This window comes from Atractosteus spatula, chromosome 4 (genome assembly GCF_055471065.1).
Source record: "Atractosteus spatula isolate fAtrSpa1 chromosome 4, fAtrSpa1.hap1, whole genome shotgun sequence".
NCBI classification, from domain to species: domain Eukaryota; kingdom Metazoa; phylum Chordata; class Actinopteri; order Semionotiformes; family Lepisosteidae; genus Atractosteus; species Atractosteus spatula.
Genome location: NC_142709.1, coordinates 73,627,354 through 73,647,564, shown reverse-complemented (window position 1 = coordinate 73,647,564; position 20,211 = coordinate 73,627,354). Strand labels below are relative to the sequence as shown.

Below are 20,211 nucleotides of genomic sequence, written 5' to 3'. Positions count from 1 at the left end.
CGTTTTAAAATGTAAAGAAGCGGTCGGATCTAAACCAAGATGTAATAATAATTTCTTACACTAAGTTACATAGCCCTTTCCTGGACACTCCACTCAACGCGCTTAACACGTAATGGGGATCCCCTCTACCACCACCAGTCCGCTCCCCACACATCAGCTTTCAGTGGGGAGGAGAACAGAGGGATGAAGCCAGTTCAGAGATGGGGATTATTAGGAGACCATTGGTAAAGACAAGGGGGAAATTTGGCCAGATAACACCCTTACTCTTTTCAATGAACGCCCTGCGATTTTTGTTGACCGCAGGAAGTCTCCTCTGACGGCCAGCGCCTTTTTACAGTCTAGTGTAACTAATACACCCCTGCGCATAACAGGGATCTTGGCGGCCCGGTCTGATGAAGGTCTTCTTTAGCTTAGCCAGCAAGACTCCTGTTGAGCACAAGCCCAGGAACCCGAATTCGCTACAATAGTGCCCCTGTCACTATACTGGGGCGTTTGGACCCACACAGACTGCAGGGTGAGCACCCCCTGCTGGCCCAACTAACACCTCTTACAGCAGCAACCTTAGTTTTTCCCCAGCTGTCTCCCATCCGGGTAGTGGCCAGGCTCCCACCTGCTGAGCTGCAGTGGGCTGCCAGTTGTGAGTTGCACGGTGACATGGCTGCTGGCAGGATATATCTTTTGATTAGTAAAACTTATAACCAGCGTGCTGTCAAAGTAAAATTAAATAAAATGTATAAACACCTCAATTCTTCTGTTTCAAGCAGTGTTATTCCTAAATTGAGCAAAACCTATCTTAACAAAGTTAGTTGGATCTGTGTCACAAGTAGGTTATAGCCAAAACACAACACAACACAACATAAGACTGCTCTCTTCTTGATAACTGTAAGTCCCCAGTGGAAACGACTAGATCTACCACCTTCTAGAGATTTGGTAAGAGATAACATGAAATGTGACATTAATTTGGATATTTGCTCCTGTAGGTTTATGGCCTTCGACCAAACAAGATACAGGGATAACCTCTGAGAAGGAGCCCAGCTGTTTGAGATCTTGAGACCTGAAATTGTCAGAACTAGGAAGCAAAATGAGAGCTTGCTGTAAGAGCAGATGAGAGCGGGCTGTTTTGTCCATGAAGCCCATGTGGTTGCTTGAAGCTAATTAGTCAAAGGATTTTGTACAGCAGTTTCTTTAAATAAATCAGGTATCAGCTTCAACAAACTGGCTGGCTAGATTTTTTCAGACACCCACAACTCTTTGTGCAAATTTAGTTTTTTCAGTTTTAAGAGCGCTTATCCTTCGTTTCCATATTTGCCCTGTGGTTTGTATTTCACTGTTGATTCTGAAGATGGTTACTGGATTGATTTTGTTGGCGCCTTTGAGGCTTTTGAGTACTACGATCAGTATCTAGTCTTCTCAGAGCTAGAAAGATTCAGGCCTTTCAGCGTGTCAGCGTGTCAATATACAGTATCTGGTTTATCTTCTCTGGATTGATTCCAGCACAACAACATCTGTTTTACAACACGGTGATCAAAATTGCACACAATTATTAAAACATGTTATATTACATAACATGCGTTGTGCATTTTTATTACAACAGCAGTTTATTTAAATGTTTTCTTTTTATTTATATCTTTTCAGCATAAACATATTCTTTCTTCATAAGTCACTTAGTTTTCCTATCTTAAGCAGCCATATCACCCTGCAACTCACAACTCACAACTCACAACTGGCAACTGGCAACCACTACAGCTCAGCAGGTGCAAGCCTGGTCAGTACCTGGATGGGAGATCTCCTGAGGAAAAACTAAGGCTGCTTCTTGAAGAGGTGTTAGTGGGGCCAGCAGGGGGCGCTCACCCTGAGGTCCATGTGGGTCCTAATGCCCCAGTATAGTGATGGGGGCACTATACTGTAAACAGGCGCCGTCCTTTGGATGAGATGTAAAACCGAGGTCCTGACTCTCTGTGGTCATGGAAAAATCCCAGGGCGCTTCTCAAAAAGAGTAGGGGTGTAACCCTGGCGTCCTGGCCAAATTTCTCATTTGCCTTTACCAGTCATGGCCTCCTAATAATCCCCATCTCTGAATTGGTTTCATTACTCTGCTCTCCTCCCCACTGAGAGATGGTGTGTGGGGAGTGTTCTGGTGCACTATGGCTGCTGTCGCATCATCCAGTGGGACTGCACAGTGGTGGTGGAGGGGAGTCCCCATTACCTGTAAAGCGCTTTGAGTGGAGTGTCCAAAAAAGCGCTATATAAGTGTAAGCTATTATTATTATTATTAAATATAGTTTATGATTTTACTTTCTTTATGCAAAACTCTGCATATCTATCTTAAATTACATCTGACTGGTGCCTTGAATTATGTCCTTTTACATTTCCAGTAATTATTCAGTAGTTTACTAGTCTACTAGTAGTTTGCTAGGTTTTTGCTATAAATTAGGATGAGCAGTGACTAGGTTGCACATCACACAACCCAGTATCTCCTGAGACAACACGTGCTCGGCCCTCCTACGAATGTGATGTATTGTCCTCATTAACCCTCCTCGACAATCACCCTGGCCTGCATGTGAGAGCCGATTACAACACCACCTTCGAGCCTACACCTGCCAGGTATCTGCCGGAGCTCAGGAAGGGCCGGACCCGAGAGCTCTGAGGAAAACCAGGTTGCTGTTGCAAGAGGCGCTAGTGAACCAGTGGGTGGAGCTCTTTTCCCTGGACCCTACAATGTCCAGGTTTGCCCCAGTGGGAAGTGCTGTTTCTCAGGCACATTAAACCAAGGCCCTGACTACTCCACCATTATAGATTCCTTGGCACTGCAAGAGAAAGTATCTTCTGCACTACACTGTGATCTCTTCCTACATGTAAATAACATTTGGGTTTGGGATTCCAAATAAAGGGAGGGAATTATTAACTACACTTCCATAAATACACATCCAATGAAAATACATACTTGATTCATACAAGAATAGAGAGTGAAACAAGTTGAAAGCAGGTTGTAACCATGCCTGGGTATTTTCTGAGGAACTTGTGAACACAATTGTAATTGTAAACCCAGATAATACCAGAACACTTACAGGAGGTGACCTGCCTGATGTAAAATACTTGGATCTGACCAGGAGCTGGTAAAGTTGCTGTTAAAAAGAAAAATTACAAAAAATAATATTTAACCGTTGCACACTGTGACACTGTTTGTAGTAATAGTGTATATTAGAGTGAGATGTGGAAACATATTTCAATATTTAATGTACTGAGTGCACATGCATACGATGATTCAGAATGCATGAAACTCGCTGACCCATAATGGAGGCAATCTTTCGAACCAGAAAATACGCTGATCAAGTCAGTACAGGGTTTCTAGGGGTTTCCAGGGATTGTAGAGGGAAAATTGCTTCATATTATTTGCTGAACGATCTGAGGAGTTTTTTAAATGTCCTTAAATGGCCCTGCTCTGTAGTCTTACCTCACATGAAGTTGAAAGCTGAACTGATAAGGGAGGGAGAATCTGTAACTCATTAACGGAAAATTGATTATACGTGTCCTATTTTCCTGGTGAGTGTCACATATTAACGGACTAATAGTATTTTATTAAACCAACTATTCATATTTGTTGTGCTGTATGATAATATTCAATTTGACAAAAATGTAGTCTTAAATTTAACATTAATTCCATTTCAGGTGACATTTTTAACACCCTGACCTGTAAATCCAGTGTATGAAATTAAGAAAATATACAATTGGCTCGTAATGTTAAGTATTTATTTCAAAAGCAATCTCTTAAGAAGGGCCGTATAATTTACAGATAATCAAGTGGTAAGATTGTACAGTTTATTACAGCTGCTTTTTTGCTCCCACAGGCAGGGAAAGGAGAGTAGCAAAGGCATCCAAAGGGGTTTTTATTTTTCTCTTCTGGAACTGCAGTCCTTCTGTGTGGAGTGTGCATGCTCTTCATTGTTTGTGCTTCCCCTGCGGGCTCCAGCTTGTACCCACCTTCCCCCTCAGGTGTTCTAAATCATCTTTGCGCATGCGTCTCCTGCTATAATCCCATCTCGAACCCTGTGCTTTGTCACTGCCCTGTTACTTCAGACAGTGGGCCTCCTGGTACCCCCAGTGAGAGGACTCCCAGTCCTGAGATTCACAGGGTGATGGGGAAAGGGATGAGAGTAGGTGAAGGAGTTCATCTCGTTAGACATAAGCAAACTGATTGTATTCTGTTTTTGGAGAGTGGAGATGTATTCAATAAACTTGAAGAACAAGCTTGGCCCTACGAATCAGAAGAAGTTGATATTAATTGCTGCCGTTTATGAACACCTTGTATGCACTACTCTGATAACTGTTCTGATTTTGTTTCATTTGCGAGTAGGTCTTCATTTTTTAAGAACGTAGTGTTGCAGTTCTTTTTTTCTTTCTCGGGATTTGGACTCATGTATTGTTAGAAATGGTGCTGTGGAATTGAGCTTATCAGTGCAGTGTTTAGCCTGAGATATCGATAATGCAACACACAACGACCCGTCGAGCTAACCGGTGCTGTATTCCCGCATGCTGTTCCAGTTTCTCTGCAAATTAAGAGCGCACCAAAAGGCATAATAGCTTCCTATACATTTTTAATGTTCTTCAAGCTTACATGAGTTTACATATCTTTATTTTCCGTGTTTATATGAACTAACTGCAATCTAACTTTTTTAATCTCCGTGGTAAATCTTATCACGATTTTTGCGCTCTTTCATAAAGGATGTAAATCTTGCGTGAACTGTAAAAGGTGACGCTCCATCTCTGCGGGGCGATGGGGTTAATCTGAAACAGGGCGAAGGCTCTCTCTCTCTCGCAGGCCAGCTGCGCTCCTGCCCCGGGGGAGATGGCGAGACGGGTTTCTTTGTGCCTGTAAATACGGGGCAGGGGTAGTCTCTGGAACAGCTTCTCACAGATGGTTTTTCTCGCAGCGCTTTCCTTTCCTGACGGTCCAGTACGATTAAAATCACCAGTCATTCAGGTAAGGGTGGAAAGATCTGTAGGCAACGAGTCAAGACTTAAGTGTTAAGAGTTCCCGTTTGGTAAAATAATACTCCTCCCTTAATTACGGGGTTTACATAGTAGGATAACCCTTATCTTTAAAATAAACTACTAATAGTTGTGGTGGTTGGCGTTACTTTTATTAGGGATAATATCTTTTATTTTCAAAATTGTACTTAAAATCAATCAGAATCGATCTTCGAAGAATAAAATGATTGTTATGACTGAAATCAACGCATTTCAGAATCGGAACAGAGACTTTCCACGCGTAGAGCAACATCATTAATTGCTTGTGCAACGGAGAGCGGGCAGCTGGGTACTGTAGGAGAATTAACACACTGCTAACGCCAAGCGACAGAGCATCCCCAGCTCAGCCGGCGCCGGCCAGTCCCTGCGGCCCACAGCTCCGAATTATTCACTTTAATTGAAGACTGCAGCACGACCCGCCGGCCCCTCTCTGATTCGCCGCCCTGTGCCGTACTCAGCCCCGAGGGAGAACGGGGATCCCACCGGGGCAGAACAGGAGGCAGATCCCCACCCCACACCCCCCAGCACACCGGTGCGCATCCGCCGCGAGAAGGAGCCGAGGCAGAGACACGGTCAGCAGACCGGGACCAGCACCAGCACCGACTCCTCACACCGGGACCAGCACTGTCTGCACGGACCGGCCGGCGCGTGCTCCTGAGAGTGGGAGTGGCACGGGCTTTGTGCTGCGGAGCGCGCGTGCTCCGTGGACCGAGCGCCGCGCGTGGATGCTGAGCTGTGCCCGTGATGCTCTTCTGGCTGAGAGAGGAAGAAATGTCTCTTCAGGAGCTGCGGGAGCGCTTGGACAGCGTCATCACCCATGTCGGTAAGAAGAGTCCTTCTACCCGTGTGCGCGTATATCTGTGTATATAGTGCATGAGATATATACAGTATATAAACCTTTGTGTTTGAGCGAGGAGTGAACAAATGCCGACTCAGGGCTGCAGTATGATCTCACCCCATCACCTGGGAAGGACAGGAGAGATTTTTAACAGACTTAAAAATACCGATGAGTTCGCATTTATCTTCCATTTAAACGGTTATAGTACGCAAAGGTAGCTTGTATTCACATGCCTGTCGTTGGCTGTTTGCCTGTTCATCTCTGTATCAAGATGCGTGTTGGAGGAGATGTATTTTTATCCCGTTAATGTAGAAATAGAAACATAGACGACCTTTAGTGACAGATTGTTTTGTTATGTGAGCGGCATATTCAACCACTTACTGGTTAATTAGGATTAGAATTTAGAACATAAAATTGCAGGTGTGGCTCGGTGAAAAAGCTGAAATAAGCTGGATTTCCTCTCCAGTGAGCACGGGGCGCAGTGGTGCAGACGGCTCAGCCGACATGAAGTGGGGTGACTGTAATACTGTGCAAGGAAGGAGCTGTGTGCATTTTGGGGGGACCCCTCTTTGCCTACGGGGCAAACTGCTGTCATTTAAGTGTCGACAACCTGAAAAATACGAGCAGTTTTTCCAACAACATCGTTGTTTCTGTGCACAGCCCAGTTATCTGGAGAGAGAAAACGAAACCATGTTGTGGTTAATTTTATTTTTTATGTAACGATTTGCACAGATATCAGTGTGCACCGTGATGAACTGAGGTGCCGTACATATACGCGAGAGCTTGTCACGCCCTGAAGAGCAAAGCTAAAAACGTTTTCTGTGAGAAGTGCAGAAAACATTTAAGGAAATTACTTGTCACAGCTAAATTGTCAATATTCTTACCATTAGCCAGATTGTCCCATTCAGTAAGAGTCATAGTGCCGAAATATTTTATTTGAAATTTTACCTTTCTGGGGTGATATTTATTTTACAAAATTAGGCCTGCCACTTTGACATCATGCAACTGGGTAACTGAGCAGTCCTTGTACACTGGGTGCATTTTATAATGTCCATTTTGGTCATATGTGGGTCCGCTTGTTTCAAAATGACATCACCCAGGAAGCTGAGCAGGAAGTAGGTTATGGTGCCAGTGTGGAAGCTGTGATGTCATCAGCCTGGCTCCACAGCCACCCCAGAGAGAACACACCAGTAGTCGCCATGGAGACAGAGCTGGCCAATGCCTGCGCGCTGTGTGCGCATCAGGCCACACTGATGCCGCAGCTCCTGCAGCCCTGCAGCTCCTGCAGCCCCTGAGATCCTGAGCTCCTGCAGCTCCTGCAGCTCCTGCAGCTCCTGCAGCCCCTGAGCTCCTGCAGCTCCTGCAGCTCCTGAGCTCCTGCAGCTCCTGCAGCCTCTGGAGCTCCTCGGCTCACATTCCTGTCATGTGGACATGGTGACAGCAGGCTGATTGCCACTCAGGCCAGCTCCCTGACTCCCATGCAGACTGTGAGCATCTGCTCCTTGTTTACCTGGAAGGTCCCTCAGCTGTCGTTCTCCTTGTCAAACCCAGGTGTGTGACTCACAGCCCTGTTCACACGGACCTGGAACACAGGCACTCAAACACTCACCGTAAGGCCTGCTGGATCGTAAAGAGCAGTCTGCGCTCTGCTGTGAAAAGGGTGGTGTGCAGTCAGAGTACTGCTGCTATAAATAATGTCCCTCGCAGTGCAGGAGGCTGGTCTGCCATGAGCCCGATGGGTCTGCACTCTCTCGGCCAGGGGGAGTGGCTGTTGTCTCGGGAGATACTGCATCTGGTCACGGACAGACACCAGCAATCTACCTGTACGTTTAATCAAGCAGCTTCCACAGACGCATATTAAAGCACTTTACAATGAGAATAGGCTGATTGCAAACCTCTAAAGAGCGGGGGTGACTGAAAGAGTTATGTAGGGTTTGCACATAAGAAATAGCCGGAGTGTGCATGACAGCCCAGAATCTGTGGGCTGCAAGTATGACAGCAATGACCATTGTCCTCAAATTACATTCTTTAGGACGACTTATTTCTGTTCAAGACCTGGGTGTGTCTGCAGCTATCCTGAGTTACCCCAGCCCTCAGTAGATATTTAGCTTATGCCCAGGTAAGAGCTGGGACCAAGAGAGATAATGCCATATTTCCCTGGAGTAACACACCATCTGGGACAGACAGGGTGTTATTGCAGCTCAAACCTGCAACATGTCTCTCACTGTGACTCATTTACTGCCAGTCCCAAATCATCCCCGGTGCTCTCAGTGTACAGGCATGCTGCGCTGTGATAGGCTGTGGATGATGTCAGGCACAGCTGTGTTTGCTAGACTGACAGATGGAAAGGTATGTGCTTTCCTCCTGACCAGTATAGTTTATATAAGATCATGCAGCACCTGAAACAGGTTAATCTGCAGCGCAATGGGAGTCTGATTCCTGTACGTATGGATACTATCCAGGGGTTCAGTGAAGCATTCTCTCTCGTGTATTATTCAGTCAGATTGTGTGCTCATGTAAGCTTTAGGTCTGTGCTGTGCTTGACAATAAAATCATGGATAAACTGCTGCTTTTTTCATTATTTTATGGATTAGTGCCATAAAAAACATTTTATGCACCCTACAACACATTCCAAGTGAAGCAGTGATAAAATGCTCAGCCAAGTGTAAAAGGATTTTTCTTTGAGCAGTGATGTGCTTTGTAATTTGGAAATCTACTGTAGTACATTGTGTTACATGACAGAGGGATGCCATGTAACGTAGCTCTTGACACATTTTGTTCGGAACTCAGAACTGGAATACAACAAAAACATAAAAGAAATTTACACACTATGACAGTTCTTGGTTCTAAGGACATACTTTACATATAATTCTCTGTTTATTAATATAAATGCTGAGATACATGCACTAGTAATTGAACGATGAGAATGTCATTAGTTGAAGTTTGGAGAGGAAGTGGTGGAGACAAACAGTACCCCGTTTAATCGAACTGCACAGCTAAGGAGAACTGGGGTGTAAATATGCTGGTCTCTTGCTGTCCATCATTTTGTGGGTAGTAGAACAGTAAAGGTCAGGATCAGATGATCTGTGGGTTTTTCGTTTTCATTTATCCTTAGAAGGTTAAAAGGTTCCATCTCTCATGAATATTTCAGTTTAATATAATGCAGCATATACTGAGTTCTGAAGCACCTGGAATGTGTCCTAAAATAAAAAGTGTATAGATTATAAATAAACTGTGAAGAAAAAAAACTCTTGGTTTATCCTTTCCATGCCCTGTTTCCAGTTGCAGCTAAATATAATATAGAGAAACTGCAGCTCTTTCCAATTGAGTGAGTCATTTTCCCATCCTTCATTGAGTTAATAGCTTTCCCACAATCAGGCCACTTCCAGCAGAGTCCCAGATGCCTGACATCAAGGGGAAATACAGCATCCAGCACCAGGGAATCCTGTAGAGTCCAGTGAAGAAGGCACAGGGTATAAGGCAGGATGAAAAGGTATACAAATGGCTAAATATCTCAAGTACAAGTTAATTACTGCCAAGAATAAATTGCTGGAGTGTCTGTTTGAAATGCTTCCTCTTGTGGCACATTTTGCTCCAGGGCTATCCAGGATGTGGAGACAGAATTGGAAGGGATCATGCAGAAAAGGTCTAATAAAACCATAACCATTTCTTATTATTCCAAGCTGTTTTAATTACTTGGAACTATTACTCGCTTGGGCATTAAGGCCCCATTCTTTGTGACTGCAATAAATTTCCATGCTCTGCAACCTTTTTTCTTCTGGATATTTGCATTAAAATATTTTTAACTTTCATACATATTCATTTAGTAAACTACATTTTCTAGATAGTTATATTGTTTTATATTTTGCTGTAGATTGAAGAAAATAGTTGAATTTGTTAATTGGATTTATGTTTTCCATTAGTGGTTCAATTAGCTTTTGGAAATCCTTGTACCCAACACTAAAACAATTTATCCAAAGTGTCATCGTTATGAACTTTAAAAAGTCTTAGAAATTCTGTCTGTCAAATAAGAAACTGGAGATTTGTTAGTGACGCATGATTTTTCTGTTCAAGTTAAATTATTACTGGCCATAGCAGAGTAAAAGCAATGATCCTAAAACTACAGTTTGTGATGTTTGTGTGTTTTAATTCTACTTTACATTTCTTCAAAAAGTGTGATTATTTTTGCATCTGAACCAGTAAAATGAAAGGTAGCTTCTTGACTTTAATTATTTCTCCAGTACAGTGCAAACTTTAAAGCATGATTAATCTCCTTTCATGGTAGTTACAAAGATATCTAGAGATCTGTTTTTACTTTGGTACTCTTGACTATGTAAAAAAATAAAAAGATAAATATTGAATTTGCTCAATTCATTAGTAAATTAAAAAATATATAAAGTGGCAGCACATTGGCACAGTTCCTGGGGATCTGTCTGTGTGGAGTTTGCATGTTCTTCCAATGTTCACATTGGTTTCCTATTGCTCCGGTTTCCTCCCACAGTCCAAAAACATACGGGTAGTTTCACTGGCCTCTGGGATAACTGGCCCTGGTGTGACCATGTGTGTGTGCCCTGTGATGGACTGGCGTCTTGTCCAGGGTGTACACTGCCTTGTGCCTATTGCTTGCTGGGATAGGCTTAGGCTCCCCCACAATCCTGAATGGGCAGAAATGGTTAGAAAATGGATGGATGGCTATACTGTATTTAAGGCATTTTACAGTTCAGAATTTAGATACTTCTTTTTCTGTGCCAACAGAGGGCAGTAGTGTTTGTTAAAGCCCTCATGTGTCAGACTGTGTGAGCTAAGTGAAACCCCATTTGCAGCGATTGGCAGGATGGAAGATGCAGACCTGAAAATAGCTCAGACCACTTCTGGAATTTAGAAGAGAGCAGACATAGGAAGCATGGAATTCTCCCTCCCATCTTGTTTTTTTTCTGGAATTCCTGCAGTTGTTTTCGTCATCTGAAACAGTTTAAACACGTGTGCTTGTTTTCCTCAGTGCGTGTTTCCCCATACATAATTAAACCTGGTTTTGGACCATATTCATCTGAGACCAACAACAACTGTAGGAAACAGTGTTTGCTCCTGGTTCTGCTGAGCACAAAGAGCCCCTCACGTGGGCATTTCTGCAGTTCAGAAGTTTTCCGGATGTGTTTTCAATGCTGTCATCTTCATTTGCACCAGTTCTCCTATTGTATCTGTCCGTCCTGTTTGTTCCAGCTCTTTTGCGCTGAAGGCCAGCAAATATAAACACTGATTTATACAAGCCTGCACTGTGACAGCCCTCACAGCTCCAGATCCCCAGTTTGAGCTCAGCTGGGGGATCATGCTGTGTGGAGTTTGCATGCTCTCCACATGCCTGCAGGATTCTAGTTTCCCCCCAAAGCAGTTACTGAAAACGGATGCACCTATTTATACATTTTATACACTTCATTTAAAAAAAATAGTTCAAACATATGTTTCCAGCTTCCTATTTGCTTTGCACATCCTTCTCAGTCTATTGTCTCCCTCCTACTTCAGGAACCAGGGAACAATAGTCTTTTCACTTGCTGAAGATGAGAAACCACCATTATGGGCTCAATCAGGGTTCAAACAACCTACTTCGCAGCCGTGCTTTGTGGTCAGCATTGAGCAAGGCGATTCAGAGCATTTACCCGCGGCCTTCCCTCACACAGCGGCACAGCCTGGTGACAGGCTAGGCTGGCGTGTGAGGCAGCTGCACCAGAGACAAGCTGGGCATTTCGAGGCCAGACGCACAGGCAGTGCCGGGCACCACGCGAGCGCATGAATCAGCCCTGATCCTCAGTCAGACGCTTTGAAGAGCCGGCCCACATAAAGCTCAACACTCTGTAGCCCTGCCGTGGTTTCTCACAGCCTTGCCTGTGCGCGCTTCGCTGTGCCATTATCAGTGTTGCTGTGCTTTGCTGTTTTCGGGAGTGTCACACCGGGTCGTTCAGGTCTGGAGTGCTGTCCTGCTGTCGATCCTTCAGGAAACAGCTGGACGAGGGGCAGGAGCCAGTGAGCAGCTGGCAGGCAGATGAGCAAGCCTGGCCAGCTGGCTCCCTGTCATTGCCAGCCTTCCGACTGCTTGTCCTGCACTGCCTTTACTGTGGGGCACCAGAGCACATATCTCCAGCAGTGACTTTGCCCAGAGGCCAGAGGTAGCTGGGAGGGTTAAGAAATGTTCTGTGTGCCACTGACATCCTCACAGGCCAGGGAGTATACATCCCCCGACGACTACTCTTCTGGCTTCTTAGCTAGAGCTCCAGTTGTTATGCTCCTGCAAAAGAATGTTTTTATTTGAAAATTGCAACCCAGCGCTTGCTTGGAGTGATGCATTCCTTTCCCGATGATCCTCTGTAGTGTGCTCTTTAAAAATGTATCACATTGACTTCTGGCTAACTATCCCCTTTAGTAATCTTCTATTGATTTCTCTTTCTGTTTTTCTCTAAGAAGTCTCAGTGCCTGGCTTGTAAATTCAGAAAAGGTCATGCTCCGCATTCCAATTGTATGTGTTTTGGTGGTTGTTTGTTGGAAAAAAGTGTTGCAGACACAGAATAGTAAGAATTGATTTTAAGTGTTACTAGTAACCAAGAACAGTTTTTTTAACGTTGGTTACTGGGAATAAAACATGCTTATTTAATTTGGTTTGCAGTGGTATTTTCCTACTAAATGTACTAATGCAAGTGTACCATTTCTTTTTTAAAAGCTATGACAAAAAGGGTGTAAAATTATCTGGAAAGTTTGTGCACTGCAGGGAAAAGGGCTGAGTCTGCAGTAATTGTGAGGTTTATTCCACTACTCAAGGTGCAAAGACAGTTTTGAGGTTGTGTCCCCCTGTGACATCAGATCAATGTGTTTAGAAACTGCTGTGCATTGATTTACATGGAGGTGTAAGTCCCCTGATACCACCTGCTCTCTCAGGAGTCTCGAAAACCTAGCCTTCACCATGCATACATGTGCCAGACCCGCTAGACAAGAAGACTGGCACATGGCTTCTGGCACTGCTGGAGAAGGAAGTTACTAAACACTCGTCTCTCTCAGCTAGAGCCATTGCAGTGACACGAGTTTAGGTTGTGTCCAGTTAGAAGAGGTGGAAGGAGCCTCACTGTGCATTCTCTGTCTGTTCACTGTGGAAAGAGCCTTCCATTTCCCCAGTGACAGCTCCTCGTACCTGCTAGCTCAGCACCTGCAGTAAGAACACTGCTCTGTGTCTAATGACTCGGAGCTCTCAGCTTTAAGAGGAAGAGGACCGAACGTTTGAGGGGATGGATAGATAGATACTTTATTGATCCTGTGAGGGAAATTGCAGTGCAACAGCAGCTTAACACAGACAACACAGCCACAGTGTAACGAATGATACAATAATAATAATACAATACATACAATACAATCAGTACAGTGAGAAGTGCACTAAGAAGAGTTACTCACAGTCCAGAACACACAAGAACAAACCAGAACAGAACAGTACACAAAAAAGTCGTATTGCACAATATGAATATAAATATAAATGTATTGCACAGGTCCCTGGCATATATTACACAAAAACGGTGATATGATGTTGATCTTTCAAACAGACATTGATGTCTGTCCTGGTATGGTGTTTTAGGAAACAAACATTAAAGGTCTTATGATCACCTTAGGGGAAAAAACATTGTTAATTAGGTGTTTTCATATTAAGTGCAGCCTTCACTAAATCTTAATTTTTGATGGGTGTGCATTTTAGTTCATGATTTACACAGAAAAGAAGTCTCAAGTATTATTGTTGCACAGTCTGAGCGAATGTGGGAGGAGAGAACAATCTTTTCTCTGTCGGGATCAGGGCTATATGCCACATGTTGAGCCCTGTTAGAGTATTGTTTGCACGTGCCTTAAAACACCTTAACAGTATGATCGGTTAATGACTGTTAATGTGTTTTATGTCACTGACTGTAAACATTAAGCACCACTAAAGAACTGCTTCAGTGACACAGATGGAACAGCACTGTTCCCCTTGATAAGTGTTTATGTTATTAAAAACAAAGAGAAGACATACTGTAACTGAAAAAACACCAGTAATGATCCACAATTTTAGAATCTTCATCACATTATATTTATTACCATTATACACCCTTATCTCAAGCAAGAAATGGTTCAACTTCTACAGTATAAACCTATTTGGTAATTAAAATAGTTTAATAAAACAAATTAGCATTTTAATGAATTTCTCCACTGTAATAGTATGGACTCTTTAATTTGGAATCTTTATCAGCTCAGTAATGCAACTCTTCCAAAGGATAGAAGGCATGAAACCTCTCCGTATGGCGTTAAATGTTAATTATGAACTTTATGATTATAGAAATTCAGAAATGCAGCCTGCTTTTGAAACATTAGATTTGAACAACATGAGCCAGTCCTCTATGCAGCTGCACCTCCTTGTTTACAAAGTAAATGAGCTAAGACAAGGCTGGCCAGTATTTCTCTTATTCCCTTCCTGACATGTCTTGGATATTTTATCACTGCGTAAACGTACTTAGGAAGAGTAAATCTGACTGCTGTAAAATCATTGCCAATGACATTTGCTGTAAAATGTCTCTGTATTCAGAGCGCTCTTCATAGGCACTAGCAGCACTCCTGTACATTATGTTTTAATAGAGCTCCATTAAGACGCAGGTAAAGTCTAGCGAGTGCTAAGGCAGCTCCTGAGAGGCTGTTCTCACCAGCTGGCTGAAATGACTCTGTCTTGTCGGAAATCGTCCCCCCTTGCTTATGGTATCCAACACTGTCCGGCCCTCCAGCGTGGAGAGACTGGCAGAGCTACCCACAGCTTTTGCTGGGGATTTTAATACTTATGACGGAAAATAAAGAAGCAACTGTACCGATTTTAATGTGGCAGTGAGGAGAAGTGTAGCTTACCGCAGGAATTTTGTGACATTTCTGCTCATCGCCCCCTGTTCCATGAGCCACCCCAATACCTCCCTGAGAGCTGTCTTCATTCTGCTTTCTCCTGCCTTTCTCAGCTGTGTTTCTGTGGTGTTTCGCCTCGGTGTTTGCCCCGTCTTTGTCTGGCTGACAGCTACAGAGAGGAGCTGTCAGTCTGAAAGCCAGAAATGAGTAATTAGGAGCTCAGAAGGACATCCGGCTCCTGGTCTTGAGCGCTGTCTGTCTGATCCAGGCTTCACCGTCTGCTCAGGAACACAATCTGCTTGCAATCCACAGTGTCAGAAACTAAAAAGGCTCAGTTCCTTCAGCCAGTCTGTGTTTGTGGGACCTGTCTGTGGGACCAGAAATTATTCACTCCATCTCCTGTTCATAGCATGATGTGATCAAATGGAACACAGCGTTCCAAGTGAGCTCTTCCTGTTTGTGGGACGATTTTGATATTCTCCCTTTCAGATATTTTTTTCAGCCATGTATTCTCTGGGCCTCAGTGAGTTTTATTTGTATGCAGGGATACTGAAAGAGCATGGTTTAATTTAGGATTTTCACAACAGAAATATAAAATTACATGTTACTGAGGTTTATATGCAAAGAGCTGTGATTCTTGATTTACTGGCAAAGTACTGTGGTGGTGAAGGTGCCTGAAGTCAGCAGTCTTTCCCAGGTGAAGGTGACGAGCAGAGCTACCCGGCAGCTCAGGCCTCCTTCTGCCGATAAGGTAATGAGATTGTGCAGCACAGCATATGGTTTGTATGAGGAGTGTGAACCCTGACAGAGATTAGCCTAAAAATGTGGCTCACAGCTGCTGCCTGGTCGGAAAGGACTTGTTTTCTACTGTATCTGTGGGAATTGTGATGTGAAACAAGAAACAGATGACTGGCGACGCTGTAGTCCTGATCTTTACTGATGCAGTCTGGGCGAGACCCTCTGCCTCCTGCCTCAGGACACAGGGGCCCAGGTACGAACCTCAGCCATATGCGCAGCAGAAAGGCTCCGGACACTTGTGATGTTTCAAAGAAATATTCAGCTTTTAACAATTAAAGAAATATTTTGTTCATGCTGGCAGGCAGTGGGCACTTCCAATGCAAAATAAACGGCAACTGACTGAATAAAGGGGAAATGTCATGTCATTCGCCAAGACGCTCTATGCCATACGGTGTGGCGGGAAGCTGGAGGTTACCTGCAAGCAACGAGCGCGAGGCAGGGTGCACCCTGGACGGGGTGCCAGTCCATCGCAGGGCTAAAGGGGAAAATGCAAAAGGGGAATTAGAAACCAAGACGGAGGCACAGACCTGGTCTCAGTCTTCTCTGCTGTGGCCCCCGCAAGCACCAGGAACGGAGTGAAGGACTGGCCTGATCTCCAGATCTCCGGTCGGAGCGGGCGAGCTCGGAATCGGGAATCTCCCAGAGGGCGTGGCTCGTGATTGCTGTCACGTTCGGACAAGGGCAGAGGAGTCCCTGTTACACAGCGATTCACTCGTTGAGGCCTGGAGACGAAGGAACCCAAGAAAATGAGCCATACTGTAGGAGACCCTCTGGCCCATCTTGTGCACTTTAAAGAGGGCAAAGGAGACGACGAGCTTCGGACACGTGAAGGAGACTGGCCCTGCTGTAGCCACGCCATGTTGTTGTCCCGTCAGGGTTCAGCTGGCGGAATGCTTTTGATCTCAGATATGAATTTAAGTAAAAACAGCCGAATAAGCTTTTTCACGATAGTTCAAGCGTTTAGTGTAGATAAAGGCTGTTCCAGACTGCTGAAGAATTTTGAAAACAACCAGCAAATATACCATAGGTCCCGGGACAATCCGAACATTTAGGTTAGAATTGTATTATGTGGATTTTTGTATCACCGTTCTTATTGTGTCTTTCTTGGTTCAGTAAGTCAAATCTTTATATTGCTTGCATGCTAAACACCTAGTAACATGAAATAATAACAATAAAAATGAGAATCATATTTTCTGCTGGGTATGGCTCAGACTTCTCCACTGCCTTTGCAAGTGTTATTCTGGGAGTTTAAAAGTATTCATTGATTTTTAGATTTGAATATGTCCTAAATCATCCCTAAGCAGTGTCCAAATTTCCTAAGGCACAGTAATTTATTTTGACTGCTCTTTCGATGTTTGCTGAGTTCCAGGAGCGTTTTGATTTTGGGAGTACAGTAGTATTTGTATTGGTCTGGACAAAACGTTTCGCTGCTTGAAAACAATCTGTGACTCACGGCTGTTGTGTGCTACAATAATGAAGGCTGCCCTGGGTGGGAGAGGAAGAGGAAGCCTGGCTTCCAGTATTGTTCAGGACATTTGTAGGAAACCTGGCCGTCTGCTGAACTGGTCCAGTAGCTTTGAATCGAATCCCGGCCTGAGCTCTAAATAGACACACACAAGCGTGAGAGCCGGCAGGCGAGGCAGCTGCTGGAGACGAGTCTGTCAAGAAATCGCACTGAAGAGCGGCCAGGATGGGCTCCGTGATGTGTGAGTATGCATTTACATCGTTATGCCGAGGCTACGGTTTTCACTCGAAAGGATAATTGTGAGGTTGTGAAAATATCAGCCAGCACAGATGGCTGTATCCATCCACCCGTTTCCCAACCACTTCCTCCAGTCCAGGGTTGCGGGTCTATCCTGGGCTCGCCCTGGGCAGGGCACCCGTCCATCGCAGGGCACAGCCAGATATATTCTGGATTCTAAAATATTTTTGATCCATTTTGAATAAAAGCGAGACCATTTCAGAGCTGCTGCTGTTCGTAAGATGCTGTGGTTGACTAAAAAGATAAGAGCATCTTGCTGGTCGGTTGGGGTGCAGTCAGGCGTCCTCAGCTGATGTCTTGCATAAGGAGATGTTTGTTCTTAATCACAGTTCAGAAGCTGACTTGCAACGTGACCGAAAGGGAAGTCATTCCCTGTATGAGCTTTGTCATACACAACAAAAATACCCTTATGTTAATATTTATATGATCAATTGTCTAATTAAACAAGAACGTAGAGACTAAAATCAACTAATTTATAGGATTATTAGAAGAAAAATACTGTGGTGTATTGCTCTCTGATGTTACAACCAAAACAACTTTTGTTTACAAAACAGTTTCTTTGGTGTATTTTCCTGTGAGATGTTCATGCTGTGAATCTGATTGGTCAGTCCACGAGGGACAGTCCCAGCTCCTGAGTTGGTCCTCTTGCTGGCTGTTTGAGGTAGAGGAGAGGGAGCAGGAGGCCAGACAGTGTGGGGCCACAGTGCTCAAAATACACACGAGAGAGCCGGTGATGGAGAAGTGATCAGGACCCGTGAATCTCAAACGCTGAGTGGCAGGGTACAGGGAAGTGGAATGGGCACGGGACAGCTGGAGCAAGGGAGTAATTGAATTAACCTGGGACTGCGGAGCACCAATCACTGCAGCTTCGGCGCTCTTCCTGCACACAGCTGACCTTGGGCTCACTGAGGTGGAAATTAAGCCGGAGGAAGAGCTGCAGTCGGTCAGCGCTCACAGCGGTGCGTATGGATCTTCTGGACCGCTGGTACAGAATGGAAAGGCGGTCTCCCAGTCGCTCAGCAGGCGGGCCCGCCACAGTGGTGCACATCTCGGCTGCGGAGATGGAGAGCTACCACCACTTCCTGGGGCTGTGCCTGGACACCGAGGGCTCTGCGGCAGCAAGTACGCCTTGGCTCTCTGTCTGCTTTGTGAGTGCTGGTCCTCAGATAGAGACCTCCACCTGAATGGATGTCTTCTGCTGTCCTCTGCCACATTCCTGTGCTTCTGGTTACTGACATTATGCTCTTCCAGACCTGAGCAGATCTGCTCCATTCCAGGTCAGGCAGGTGATTTTTGTGAGCTGTGCAGGTAAAGCAGTGCAGGTGCTTGTGATCAGGTAGCGACCAGAATCAGGACAAAGCCTAGACTGTAATTATTAATATATAAGGCAGTCCATTAAGACTTTTTGTATTTTGTAGTGTAACAACATGCTCTCTTCAAGAAAGGGAAAAGAAAAGCTTAAAATCACATTATTTTAAACTCAGTATAATGTACATTAATTTAAACAAGATCTTACTTTGAGATATGCAGTCTTTCAAATATATTTAATCCTATTCCACGGTTTAAGTATCTACTGTACGGCTTGTGATCTTGTTTCTAAAATTAGAGATGTCTTAAACTTGCTAAATATAAATTAGATTACACTGTGTGATTCAGTCTAATTCATAGCATTGTCACTCCCACTACCCAAAGGGTACCTTTACCCAAAGTGCCTTCTGTTCTTGGTTTTAAACGCACCACCATACAGTTAAGTTAAAGTTGGGACATTGCTTATTGGTGGTACAAGATATATTTCACAGGTTCACATGATAATATATTATGATATTAGAATTATTTCACCTTTACCCCAGTATAATAATTTTATGAGAAATGCTTAGTAAAGTGTTCATGGAATGTTAATTGAGACATTTCTAAGTATAAATATAAGCATTTTCCCAAATTTGTTGTGGTAAGGTTTTTATTGTCCTCTTTGTCACCTTTTATGTTCCTTGTTAAGATTAGATGCTACTTTTACTAACTCACTAAAATTAACAAGATTTAGTGCAAAATACATTTTCCCCAGTACCAACTCCTTTTATCCTGAATAAAACAATTGATATCTTGCAAAGACATTAGACTGTTTTTCAGGATCTCCTGAGTTGATATTGCAGAGGTGTTCAGTAGCTCAGACTGACCTGGGCTGTGACTTAAAAGGCAGATCTGTTCTCAGGAGGCCTTAGAGGTGCTGAGAGCACAGACAGCACAGACACCATAGGCCCCTCCTGAAGACCTGTCTGTTCTTTCATTTTAGTTGGGTGTTCTTTTCTGCATGTGATTGAAAAAAAGCAGAAAATGCTTGTATTGTGATGAAAGAAAGGATTTTCAGGGATAGAACTATCAATGAGCATTATGTGGTATGTATTAAGAACTTAGGCCCGGCATTTATTCAGTATAAATACCGATTGTTAGTTGAACTCCTTATTGAAGCAGGTAAATCAGTTGAGAACCAGTTCTCATTTACAAGGTTGGCCTGTTTACACAGCAGGGCATTTACTAGGGCATATTGCATGACATAAGTTACTTAGAAGTGCAAGAGCAGTACCCTACACACAGCCCTCCGCTCTGGGGTCCTGACCATGCCTGAGCTCCAGCTCCGCACACCCTCATGCTTCCTCTTAACCAGAAGAGTCCAATGTTTGCATCTGCATGTACTGTACATGAGCACAGTCTGTGACCCAGACAGCTGTATTATAAAGGAACGTGCTGCATTTAACCATGATTTCACAGAGCAGTGATTTGTTTGCGCAATGATAATAATTACAGTTCCCTGTTTGTTCTGTGCTCAGCGTGACGTAGGAATAAAAGATAAAAAGACATTTTCTAATCTGTTTGACATGGTTGCGGAACTTTGCTCTCCCTG

General features: G+C 44.0%; 1 protein-coding gene across 1 annotated transcript in view; it reads left to right on the top strand.

The window, feature by feature from the left end:
- Positions 1-18,304: 18,304 nt before the first annotated feature.
- Positions 18,305-20,211, top strand: part of mcf2l2 (MCF.2 cell line derived transforming sequence-like 2) — a 64,698-nt gene continuing 62,791 nt past the window's right edge. The window contains exon 1 of the mRNA XM_088913269.1: positions 18,305-18,434. Within this exon, the coding sequence (XP_088769395.1) occupies positions 18,305-18,434 (130 nt within the window). The remainder of the gene's footprint in view (positions 18,435-20,211) is intronic.